Raw genomic sequence first — 11,959 nt, 5'->3', positions numbered from 1 at the left:
TCAACATACCATCTCTTTAAGGTACAACACAGCTTCCTGAGGGATACTTTCTCTGACTCCAACCCTAGGTTAAGTCCCCCCGCTGGATGTTACTGCTGCTACCTGTATCTAGCACTCCACATGCTTTTTGTAATCACTTAATGGCAGCCTTCCCTTATGGACTTGTCAGTTGTGAGGACAGAGCCCACACATCAGCCCTGCTGCTTTCCCAAGCTTAGCACAGTACTGACGGCAGTAGCAGTCATTCGCTGAGTTTACTTCTGCATCAGGTGCTACGCTAGGCTCCTTACAGTCACCACTGCATTTCATCTTCCTAATGAACCTCGGCCACAGACACTGTCCCCATCTTACAGATGAGGAAACCATGGCTACTTAGCTAGTAGGTGGTAGAACTGTGATCCCAGGACTGACTTAATAACATGTAATAGCACATCCGCCTGAGCCACTTTTAAGAACTTCCATTATTTCATGCCAAGCTATTCATCCAGCTAATTTACCACTCTCTTCCTTGGATGAGCAACCCCACCCTTAATTACAAAATGCTCACTACCCTTTCAACACTTCACTTGTGTTTGCCCTATCCTCTGGCATTGGTCTAGATCAGCTTTTTTCAAATGAGTATTTATTTAGTTTAACAAATTAATTATGTACTCACCTATTAGAACAACAATTTTCTGAAAATTGTTCCCAAATTTGTTCTACAGAAGGCTTATCCTTCATGAAGCAACTGTTAGGACTGCCTTCCAGGATCTCCTATTAGGTCTACTGGAACCTGAGAAAATAGTTCCTAGTAATAGCTTTTATTTTTAAAGCACTTTTCACAGACTCATATAATGACCTATAAGCTATATAGGACTGTAGAAATTACCTAGCTCAATCTCTCATACAGCTAAGATTGAGAAAACTTGGATTTGATCCAAGTTATACAGTCAGTGATGAGTCAAGACCATGCTGTAACCACTCCAGCATTAATTTCACAAAAGCCAACATTTCTAATACCTGTTGGTATCTACAACTTGACTGCCCGGGTTCCAGTCCCAAACCTATAACCCTCTCTAGCTCTGTGATCCTGGGTTAGATATTTACATCTTCATGCCTCAGTCTCCTCCTCTGTTAAATAAGGATCATAGTTCCCACCTCTTAGGGTTGTTAGGAAATCTAAATGACATTATACATGAAAAGCACTTAGAATACTCAGTGGCACATAGTAAACACTCAATTGCTATTAACTATTATTCCTATTTGATAAATATTCTTTAACCTTAGTTCCTACCAAAGGTACAAAACATTCTCTCTTTTCTTGGAACTTAATTCTTGTGTTACTTTGAGGAATGATTTTTTCCAAACTGAAATAAATACAAGGCAACTGATGTGTTCACTTGCTTTACTAACACTACATTTACTGTGTTACCACCATGGAATGTAAATTCAGATTAGACAAGAAAATTTCACAAGTGTAATAAAGCATTCTGGAGTACACCAAAATTTGTGTATAATGTCTGACCAAACCACCTTGCTGATAATCACTTCAACTATAGGTAATTTGTTAACATTTATGATTCTTACAGAGTAAATAAACAAACTTCATACATTTAAAAAGTGTTTTTCATTTAACCTTTGCATTAGTATTTAAAATACACATTTCTATTTCAAGATAACATTTAAAAATTATTCTAATACAATAGAAGCATAAATATAACTCTGCAATTACAAAAAAAAAACTAAACTGGGACCCACAGTTAAGTTATTCTCATGTTTACAATTATGATTCTTGAAATAAATACTACTTCTAAGCAGCTGTTATCGGCTTTTTAGGTTTGGTTTAAATACACGTATTTTCAGTTGTGGGGAAGCTTATAATTATTATATTCCATGCACTGTTCCGAAAGGGTTAAGAGCCAACTAGCCCTAAAAACTGAAGTACTCAATCAGTCTGCAAAACAGGCAGAAAAAAGGTAAACGGGATAACATCAAAAGCATGTGATGTTCTGCAGCAACTGGGAGTACTTCAGGATTGGCAAATTGTCCTCTTTATAACTGATTTTATCAGAAGAGTTTAAGAAGGAGCATATTTTACCACTATGAAGTACATTTAAAAGTGACATGTTTCTTTTGTGGTAATTTGACTCCCCTGAATGACCTAGCTAGTTAACTGGTCACTAGGCAAATCAAGCCTGCAAGTAAGGAAGCCAGTATTTAAATTACCATGTTATTGTCTGACCCATTCAAATGATTTATTTTCAACATAAACATATAAACTCAATATGAGATGCCTAACTAAAGCAAGCACCACCAACAAAACCAAGACAGCTTCTCTTCTTCTAAGGTTTAGGCTTTGCCCAGAATTCCTTATACATGGAATAGCCCATACCTAAAGAAAAAAAAATATTAGTTAAGCATTTGATATTTTCCACAATATTAAGAAAACTGAAAACAGTTCATAAAGTAGCTAAAAGTAGCACCTTGCTAGCATGCAATATTTACAAGGGGAACTAGACCTTAGGCTGCTTATACTCTTGCCTTCCCAAACTACTTACATTCCTGAAATTCTTTTTATATATACGTAGCTCAAGGCTAGTATGACTAGTTCAGACTATTGAAATATTTGTTTTAAAGAACGATCAATATTTATCTTACAATTTTAAAAGAAGTCACTCTTGCTATGTAACAATAAGTAAAATCAATGAATTACAAAGCCAATAAAAGAGTGTAATATCTACATTTAAAAAATCTTTTCCGGGGCACCTGGGTGGCTTAGTCAGTTAAGCATCCGACTCTTTGGTTTTGGCTCAGGTCATGACCTCAGGGTTGTGAGATCAAGCCCCGTGTTGGGCTCTGCACTGAGTGTGGAGGCTGCTTAAGATTCTCTCCCTCAGCCTGTCCCACCCCTTCCAGCTCTCTCTAAAAAAACAAATTTTTCCACTTTCAAAAATTCAATAAAATAGCAGTCATATGTCTCTCCCAGATATTGGATCTTACTACCAACCTTGTTACATATCTAGACTTCAATGAAATTATAAACTCTGTGATGGACAGAATTGCCTATTCTTTCTTTAAAACATTAATAAGATGTATCACAGACAGTAAAACTATGTCATTAATTGAACTTATTTTTATTAATCCAATTTTTACGTGAAAAGAAATATAAGTGACATTTCAAACGACTTCAAAGTCAGCTAAAAGAATCTACCTTGATTTATAAAATCTATTAATGGGAATTACAAACTTGAAAATTTCCTCGAAGAACCTACCGAGAGTCATTGCTCCCACAACAAAGCCTTGGGCGGCCACACGCATGTGAATCAGGTGAATAGACATTTTAGTATTTCCCCTGCTCTTCAATTTATATAATCCATATGCAACGATTGCTGCAAACCCTGCCATTCCTGTAAAACAAATAGTCACAAGTATGTCATATGCATGGGGTCAGGGAACCAAGATGACTTTACTATCAGTCAATGTACTTCTACTATTTTTACAAAGATGATTTATTGAGACCATTAATTAACTAACATACGAATTGAGTTTTTAATTTTCCCCCTCAAAACCCAAAATCCATAATCGACAGCAAACAGTAGCAGATTCAGAAAGTTAAGATCATCTTCAAAACGTGGGCTGTGGAGCCAGTAGGGTGCTTTGAGAGTGTCAAGGGAACTCTTCCTCAGTCCTACTTCCTTCCCTGAAGGGAATCAGTTAACATAGCAGAGACTATATTAACCATAACTGTGAGTGTGAGCTTTTTTTTTTTTTTTGAGTCTTGTTGAGTCCTTCTAGCAAATCACTGAGACTGAGGGTGGTTGTGGGGTTCCCCAACACATTCACTGAAATAAGAGTCAATAAACAAAGGCTGAAGACACACAGAAGAATTTTTATATAGAGTTGTATCAAGCAAATCTTACATATTTCAACAACACATGAACAAAATATATGAAACAAATGCTTTCAGGATGTGCTTAATAAACGAGTTGACCACACTTCTACTGATTTAAAGCTTACAACAGACTGATTATTAGGACATCAAAAGTCAAACTTACCAATGGGAACAAATGGAGCCTCTTTAGCTTTTCGGATAAGTTTAGATCCCTGATCTTCATCATATGAAGAAAGAGAAACATCTGTGCTGGTTGACATAGTGGCTGAAGAATCCTCCTGAAAGAGAATTTCCAGGAGGTTCTACAATTAAAGCATCTAGAACACTGAATGGTTAGATGTACTTAAAATACTCCTGGTTTCCACATAAAAACCTGGTATGTTGTCCATGAAGTTTAAGAAGTATTTTTTAGAAATTAACTGTATTTTTAACCCATCGCTACCTTTAGGAAGAGTTGTATTTATTCCCCCCTATTATTTTGATGTTTATCCCATACAACCAATTCCTTTTTTTTTTAATTTATTTATGTTTAAGTAGGCTCCACACCCAGCATGGACCCTAACATGGGGCTTGAACTCACAACCCTGAGATCAAGACCTGAGCTTAACCAACTGATCTACTGGGGCACCCCAACCAATTCCTTTTTAGCACCACATTGCTGATAACAGCAAAAGTTTTTTTTTTTTTTTTTGATTGAAATAACTTCCCCCCCATGAAACCATGTTTTTTTTGCTTTTTAAAGATTTTATTTATTTTTTTGACAGAGAGAGACAGCCAGCGAGAGAGGGAACACAGGCAGGGCAAGTGGGAGAGGAAGAAGCAGGCTCCCAGCAGAGGAGCCTGATGTGGGACTCGATCCCAGGATCTGGGATCACGCCCTGAGCCGAAGGCAGACGCTTAACGACTGAGCCACCCAGGCGCCCCTAACTGAAATAACTGTTGTCAATTAAAATAGTAGCTGTTGATTTTCTGGCTATTTTCACCCTTAATCAATTTAACTTAACAATTTCACTCAAACCAAACCAATATTCCTTACTGCCTCTTCAAAACACACTGAATCTAAGTGTAGTTTTTACTGGTTACAACTGAGACTGACTTATTGACTCCAACGTGCTCATGGCTTCAGTTCTCACCTCTGAACAGTTTCCAACCTATATTACACGAATTTCTATTATTGATGGTGGCTATTTTGGGAAAAGACTACAGCTGTCCTGAATAACCAAAATTTCTACTTAGCTCATTATTTACTTCTTTATAAGGATAATAAAGCTTTTATAGGGGCACCTAGGTGGCTCAGGTCATGATCTCAAGGTCCTGAGACTGAGCCCCATATTGGGCTCTCTGCTCAGTCAGCAGCAAGCCTGCTTCTCCCTCTCCCTCTGTGATCTCTCTCGCTTTCTCTCAAATAAATAAAATCTTAAAAAAAAAGAAAAAGAAAAAGTGTTTTATTTTATTTATTTTTTTAAGATTTTATTTATTTATTCGACAGAGATAGAGACAGCCAGCGAGAGAGGGAACACAGGCAGGGGGAGTGGGAGAAGAAGAAGAAGGCTCATAGCAGAGGAGCCTGATGTGGGGCTCGATCCCATAACGCCGGGATCACGCCCTGAGCTGAAGGCAGACGCTTAACTGCTGTGCCACCCAGGCGCCCCCAAAAGTGTTTATTTTAAATACTATTGCTAGAAATGCCTCTTTTTAAGCATAATTTACATTCAGTTGAACATAATATAGCCTTTTAGGTTTCTTTTTCTTTTACTTAGGGTTACCATTTTTAACATCACTGCAGCAAAAAAAAAATCTGAACAACCCTCAGGGTCTTCTTAATGAATATCTCCTAAGCTTCCGCTCTACTTTCCCTTACATACATTACATTCCCTGGACCTCCCTCTTAAAATTCTCTACATTCTTTTATAGAGAACAAAGGCTTCATTCTCCCTTTTTCAGTCATCTCCCTTTACACAGGAAACTATTTAATAGGTGTTTCATCACAATGAAAAAATAACAAATTCAGTTTCACCTTAATCACAATAAATATGTATATACTTCTTTCTTCACTGAGCTGATTTAAACCGCCCGTAAATGTTACCCAGAGATAAAAGAAGGGAGTCAAACATAGTATGTTAAGTGTACGAGTCTGATTAGTGTCAGTTACAATAAATTCAAAAGTCAACTGCCCATCCCACCACCCATATAACATCTTACCTTCACTTCTGGGTTTTTCATGCACATCATGCGTCATACTCCCTTCAATAACAACTCTCATTCAACACTCTGCTATTCCAGGGTTGTTAGTAGTAGGTAAGACCCTCAAAGTAAATTCAACTCTAGAGGGAGGCGTAGTGCTTAGTTTGAAAATTGAAATCATCCTTCCGAGCCCCCATCCCCATTGGGAAGAATCCAATTCTGTCATCTGACAAGGAAAACCTTAATCCAGAGGAGTTGTGCAGCATCGCACAGCTCAGTAAGAGGAAACTCAGACTAGAACTAGTCTTTCTCTTCTTTTTTTGCACTCCATTACTTGTTAACTGAATAAACCCCTACTAAACTAAAAGTTTAGTAACTTTTATTTATTTATTTTTTTTTTTTTAAAGATTTTATTTATTTATTTGACAGAGATAGAGACAGCCAGCGAGAGAGGGAACACAAGCAGGGAGAGTAGGAGAGGAAGAAGCAGGCTCATAGCGGAGGAGCCTGATGTGGGGCTTGATCCCAGAACGCCGGGATCACGCCCTGATCCGAAGGCAGACGCTTAACGACTGAGCCACCCAGGCGCCCCAAGTAACTTTTATTAAACACAAGGTTCAACAAGCTTTAAGTTTAGGACGCTCATTATATATGTGAAGAGTTAAAACAAACACTGAAATAATTAATGGTTAAAAATTCGATCTTTTTTAAAAAAGGGACAGGATGGATAGAGTATTATTACTTGCAAGAGCCTAACAGAGAATGACAACTGAATTTAGAGTGTGGTATCTTTTAGCTAAAGTAGGTTTGGGAACTTTCACAGAGAAATATTTGAGACCGGCCTTCAAGAAACCACAAAAATGGACTAGATGGAGAGATTAAACATTATATTTTAGGCTAGTATATGCTTATTTGCTGCTTTCAAAACTAACCATAACATAAGCTTTTCAAAGTCATGAGGGTTTATCACAGATCCTCCTTCCACCTTTCTTGCCAATGAACCCCGCAATCCTATCACATTAAATTTCTTAAAGATGTTCTCTATACTTCAGAGCCTTTGTACTAGCTGATTTCTCTGCCTAACACTTTTCCTCCCTTTTCATCTCCTTCAGATACTCTTTTTCCTAGCTAACTCCTCTCATTTTTCAGGTTCTTATCTTCATTAACTTTCACTAGAAGTCTCCTTTGACTTTCTCAGTTTATGATCATTGCTTTGATTATGCAGTCCTATAGGACCCCATGCTTTCTCTAAAATAATTCTGTCTTATAAATGCCTGTTGAATTGTTTCTCTTGCTAGAATCCTTGAAGTTAGCAGGCTATACATGCCCTGCTTGTATCTATCTCCATTGCCTGGCATGATATTTTGCATGTAGTAAGCGTACCACAAAACATTTATTGAATAAATTTGAAAATAATATATTTCAACAATTAAAATTATTCTCAGTTAATTTAGGAAAATTTAGTGAAAACAATAACAAGGATATACATTTGTAGAGTTTAATTGGTCACTAAGAAAAATGCCAAACTGTACGTACCTAAGTACTTATTTAATTCTTATATTTATGAAAGAAGAAATGATAACTTGAGTAGGTCTTGGTTCCCTGCAACCACAGGAGACAAAACTATTATATAACACAATCCACTTTTAAAAACTAGCACCTTCTTTTGCAGATATATGCATGTTTTCTTCCTTTGCCTTAATTATTCTAAACTAAGAAGTCATTTGGGAATTATCTTTAAAAACAAGAAAGTCAGTGGTCTTTCATCTAATCTCTCACATCTGGATCAGTATAATTATTCAACAGGTCAATGGAGCAAGAGTTTTTTCTCCCTCCTTCAGGAAGGAAGGGGATGTCAGTCTCTCTACTATATATAAAAGAAGAAAATCCACTCATCTCCATTCCTCACCTAGGATACAGACTCTGAAGTTTGTATGGGTAGGACATTTGATCTGGTTTTCAGAAAGTTAATCTTTAGGATAAGAATAAAGGTGTAGGGGAAACCATGTAGTCATTGTTTGCTTTCAGTGACTAATGATAACCTGTCTCTGTTCGAGAATACCTTGTGGCACATTTAAAGGTAAAATTAATAAAGAAGAAAATAAAAAGTCCCACACTCACATCACAGATTTATTATACTATACTTCAAATTATATTTTTATACCTAATATACTATATATTTGTAACACTCCTTGCATATAAAATTTTTGACAATTCTCTTCCTAATTACCATCCGAAAATTTCCCAAGTATTCATGATTTACAGCCACACAAACTGAAAATGGCTAACTTTTAAAGCATCAGGATCAAAAACTATGAATCATATAATCTGAGAATAACAACCCAGACAATTAATCCATGCTAGCAGCCTAATTTTACAGATGGAAAAAGGGTTATATGAATTGTTCAACATCAAGAATATATCTCTGACAGGGGAGGATTAGAACCCAGATCTCCTGATACACAGTCCAGAGTTCTTCTGCTTGACAGTATACTGCCAAAGCATCAAGTTTATGATGCTGTTAATATGTTTAATCTGAGAGATATTAAAATCCAGTCCTTAACAGAAGCCTGCATTTCTTTCAATTGTAAAAAATATGCAAGTCATGCCTAAAGTTAAATGGAACTTTCTTCCCCAGTGACTTAACTCATCCACCAATTTCAACTATGCTTTGAATAGATCTTTTTCACTAGGACCACTTCTAGATTTTCCTTTAATTTTTTCATCTTTCCATAGCAATTGACCCAGATCTCTGTCAAAAAGTTGAACATGTACAAAAAGAGGCACCAGTGACCAGATGATATTCAAAGCCAGTTTGAAAACACTAATTATTCTCTAAACTTAGTAAGACACTACTGCAGACCTTTCCAAATGTATGGGAACCTAGAAAAGAGGTCAGGGAAGATGAGCTGCCCAGCATGAGGTGATGTAACAGACTGAAGGTATCTTCACAGCCTGTCATTTTGGTCACAGGACTACTAACAACAAGGGCTTCATATTTTGATTTTCCATCAGTCACCTGTCAGGTTGTTTAAAATGGCTGCAAAGGCCCCACCCTGGAGATTCTGATTCAGAGGGTAAGGGGCAGGGCCCAAGGAATCTGTATTTCAAGAAGCCCCCTTCGATTGATTCTGGGGCACAAGGAAGAGATGCTCTGGTATCCGGGACTCGAACATGTGTGTCATGCTGGGGCCTGGTGCCACTTCAATCTGTCTGAACTGTCCCATCCAAACCGGTCAAACTCGAAAGTGCCTGGGTACTTCTGGAAGCATAAATCCTGCGCTGGGGATTACCCCGCAGAGGGAACTAGCTGCGGCCCACACCCGTGATATTAAGCGAGAAAGGTGAGTAACACTGCCGAATCATTTCACCTTCCCCCAATTCTAAACCCGCCCTCTATTTTCTCATCTCTAACTGGCGGGCTTAGCTTTCAGGAAGAAATTTAAATTCCGTCGCAGATACTTTATACAGGGCCTGAGGCCTTCTTACCTTCTTAGGGTAGGAGAGTGTCGCCCAGGGTGGGAGGAAACACCAGGTCGTGGAGGAGAGTAAGGTCGTGTGGTTTTACGCCCTCAACCTTTCGAACCTCCCCCACACCCTCTCCTCCCGTGACCTTGTCCGGGCTCCAAGGCCGGAGCGCTCGCCCTCCCAACCCCTCCTCACCCACGGCGCGGGCCGGCTCTCCCGAAAGCTCCCTGCTCCGGGTATTATGTGCGCTACCGGCTCCCTGAGGTCGGCTCCAGACCCCTCCATGGCTCTCTCATTACTGCCCCCTCCGCGAGTCTTCCCTCACGGCCACGATTTACTCCACAAGCTTCTACCTCATCCCCTCACCCGACAGGCCATCAGACCCCCCCAGCTTTCCCTGAACCCACGAGGTCGGGCCCGAGGCCCGCCAATTCCACCTCGCCCCTTCAACCCGGGCATCGCCCCCCTCCTCCCAGCCCCGTGGCCCCACCACTCCCAAGGCGCTCTCGGCCCAGCCAAGCGCTGCCCCACTTCTTCCCGCCCCATGGTCAGGTGTCCTCCGCTCCCACGACTCCCTCAAGCTTCACTTACCTACAAAGACAAGACTTAGGCTCCAACTGGTTTCTGGCTCTCGCCCACGCTCGCCGTCCAGCCGGCTTCTTCTTTGTCCCGCCCACACCTGGCCCTAGCCAATCAGAAACCAGCGGCCGGCAGGCGAGGGTCCCGGTGGATCCGTGCTTGCGTGCGCGCGGTGGGTAGGGCGGGTTCTGGATTGGCTGGGAAGACGCGCGCGGGCGGTGGCTGCCGCAATACCCGGCGCTCGCGTAGGGATCTCGTCATGGGTGAGAGTTCACCGTCCGGGCCTCGCGCTAGCGCTCTTCAGCGCCCCCGGCTCCTAGCCGGGCGGAACCTCGAATTTCTCTCTCCTTTTTCCCGCCGTGCAGCGGCGGCTAGCATCGCGAACGTTGTGTTCCGTGCGCGGGCGGGGCCGAGCGTGAGGGGTTTCGGCCGCAGCCAGTCCTTGGGAGGCTCGGGGGAGGACGTTCCTGCCTTCAGGGGCGCCGGCGGCGGTGCGGCGACGGGGCGCTCGTTCCGTTCCGCCCCCTTGGTGGTGACGTGCTGCCACGAACGTGTGCTGTCGGGCCTCTCCCGGAGCCTTTCTTGGGAGTTTACATTGTGGTGAGGGGCAGCCATTAGTCGCAAGCATGGAGTCGCTAGAGAAGACCTCACCCAGAACGGGGGAGGTTTCTTTGAGGAAAGCAGTGTCAGCGGCCCCTGGTGACAGTGAACTTCCGGAGACAGAGCCCCTAGCTTGTTCGTATGATAGATAATCAGCATGGCGAACTGATGCAAAGCATCAACGACTGTGCCGTAGGGAATATGTGCGACCAAATTAGAATCCCTTAGTAGAACCGCGAACTGAGGCATATTGCCGATACTGTATCACACAGGTAGGAACTAAGTGCCATGGGCTTCGGATTTTGAAAATCTTTTGTCTCATAATTAAGACACACGTAGGAAATATTCATGCTATGGATGATGAGTTTAAAACCCCATACCTTGATTATATGGTATGCTTTCAGCTACTTGAAGGCCCATATTTTGTCTGGTTCATGCCCATTTCTCCCAGAACACTGTCTTTGAGCTCAGTAGGAACCCAGTGAGGTCAAATGAGAAGACATAACCGATGCAGTAATTGGAGGGCTGCAAAAATAAGTAGGGATAATCAGGGACTTATTTAGGATCATTAAAACGACAAAAGAGCTGGAGAGACTTGACTATGAAGGCAATTCATTAAGTCCTGTGATTCTGGAAATACAAAGGCTGACAGCAGTAGGGAGCATATTCATTCCTGAAGGGGATTTATATAAATCAAAATAACGTTAGCTAATTTGCTCATTTCCAGAGAATGAGATCTGAGATCAGGGAAACTTGAGTGTTAAACCAGGGTGGCCACCTAGTAGTCATGAGGGAGGGCTTTACTTCTCAAAACTTCAATATCTTCATTTGTAAAATGGAGATGAAAGTGGTGCTGGTTAATGAGGAAATACACGTGGAGTGTTAACACAGTGTCTGGCATGAAAAGTGATTTAAAAATGCTATTGCTTTAAAAAAATTACGGTGCTGTGAATTGGATGGAAAGAGGCAGACCCCGCCCTATTTGTGTGAGAAATTATGTCTTTCTGATCGGTATATAGAAACCAAAATTTTGGCAAATGATAATAATAAATATCTGAAACAATCAGATCATGTAGAAGATTCTTAATTTTTTTTTAAATTTTATTTATTTGGCAGAGAGAACACAGAAGCAGGGGGAGGGACAGAGGGAGAGGAGAAGCAGGCTCTCCACTGAGCAGGGAGCCTGACGTGGGGCTCGATCCCAGGACCCTGAGATCATGACCTGAGCCAAAGGCAGATGCTTAACCTAGTGAGCCA

The 11,959-nt window shown here is 40.9% G+C and overlaps 1 protein-coding gene across 2 annotated transcripts; it reads right to left on the bottom strand.

Annotated features, from left to right (window-relative positions):
• Positions 1-1,370: 1,370 nt before the first annotated feature.
• HIGD1A (HIG1 hypoxia inducible domain family member 1A) lies at positions 1,371-10,271 on the bottom strand. 2 transcript variants are annotated; one of them, XM_008709776.2, is made up of 4 exons: positions 10,115-10,271; positions 4,035-4,149; positions 3,252-3,386; positions 1,371-2,371 (listed from the first exon to the last, which is right to left on the bottom strand). In XM_008709776.2, exons 2-4 carry the CDS (start codon positions 4,129-4,131, stop codon positions 2,322-2,324), a joined length of 282 nt encoding a protein of 93 aa, XP_008707998.1. In that variant the 5' UTR covers positions 4,132-4,149; positions 10,115-10,271; the 3' UTR covers positions 1,371-2,321. The 2 variants fall into 2 exon arrangements, with proteins under 2 accessions (XP_008707998.1, XP_008708005.1); XM_008709783.2 differs by lacking the exon at positions 10,115-10,271 and adding an exon at positions 9,545-9,566.
• Positions 10,272-11,959: the final 1,688 nt, after the last annotated feature.

The sequence above is a fragment of the Ursus maritimus genome, unplaced genomic scaffold, assembly GCF_017311325.1.
Source record: "Ursus maritimus isolate PB19 unplaced genomic scaffold, ASM1731132v1 scaffold_20, whole genome shotgun sequence".
NCBI classification, from domain to species: Eukaryota; Metazoa; Chordata; class Mammalia; order Carnivora; family Ursidae; genus Ursus; species Ursus maritimus.
Note: the sequence above shows the minus strand (reverse complement) of the source record. Positions and strands in the feature narration are given on the sequence as shown.

Coding starts and splice junctions, on each gene's coding strand:
- HIGD1A (XM_008709776.2), bottom strand. CDS start 4,131: ATGTCAACCAGCACAGATGTTTCTCTTTCTTCATATGATGAAGATCAG. Junction 3,387..4,034: donor GGCTCCATTTGTTCCCATTG/GTAAGTTTGACT, acceptor TTTGTTTTACAG/GAATGGCAGGGTTTGCAGCA. Junction 2,372..3,251: donor TGTGGGAGCAATGACTCTCG/GTAGGTTCTTCG, acceptor TTTTTTCTTTAG/GTATGGGCTATTCCATGTAT.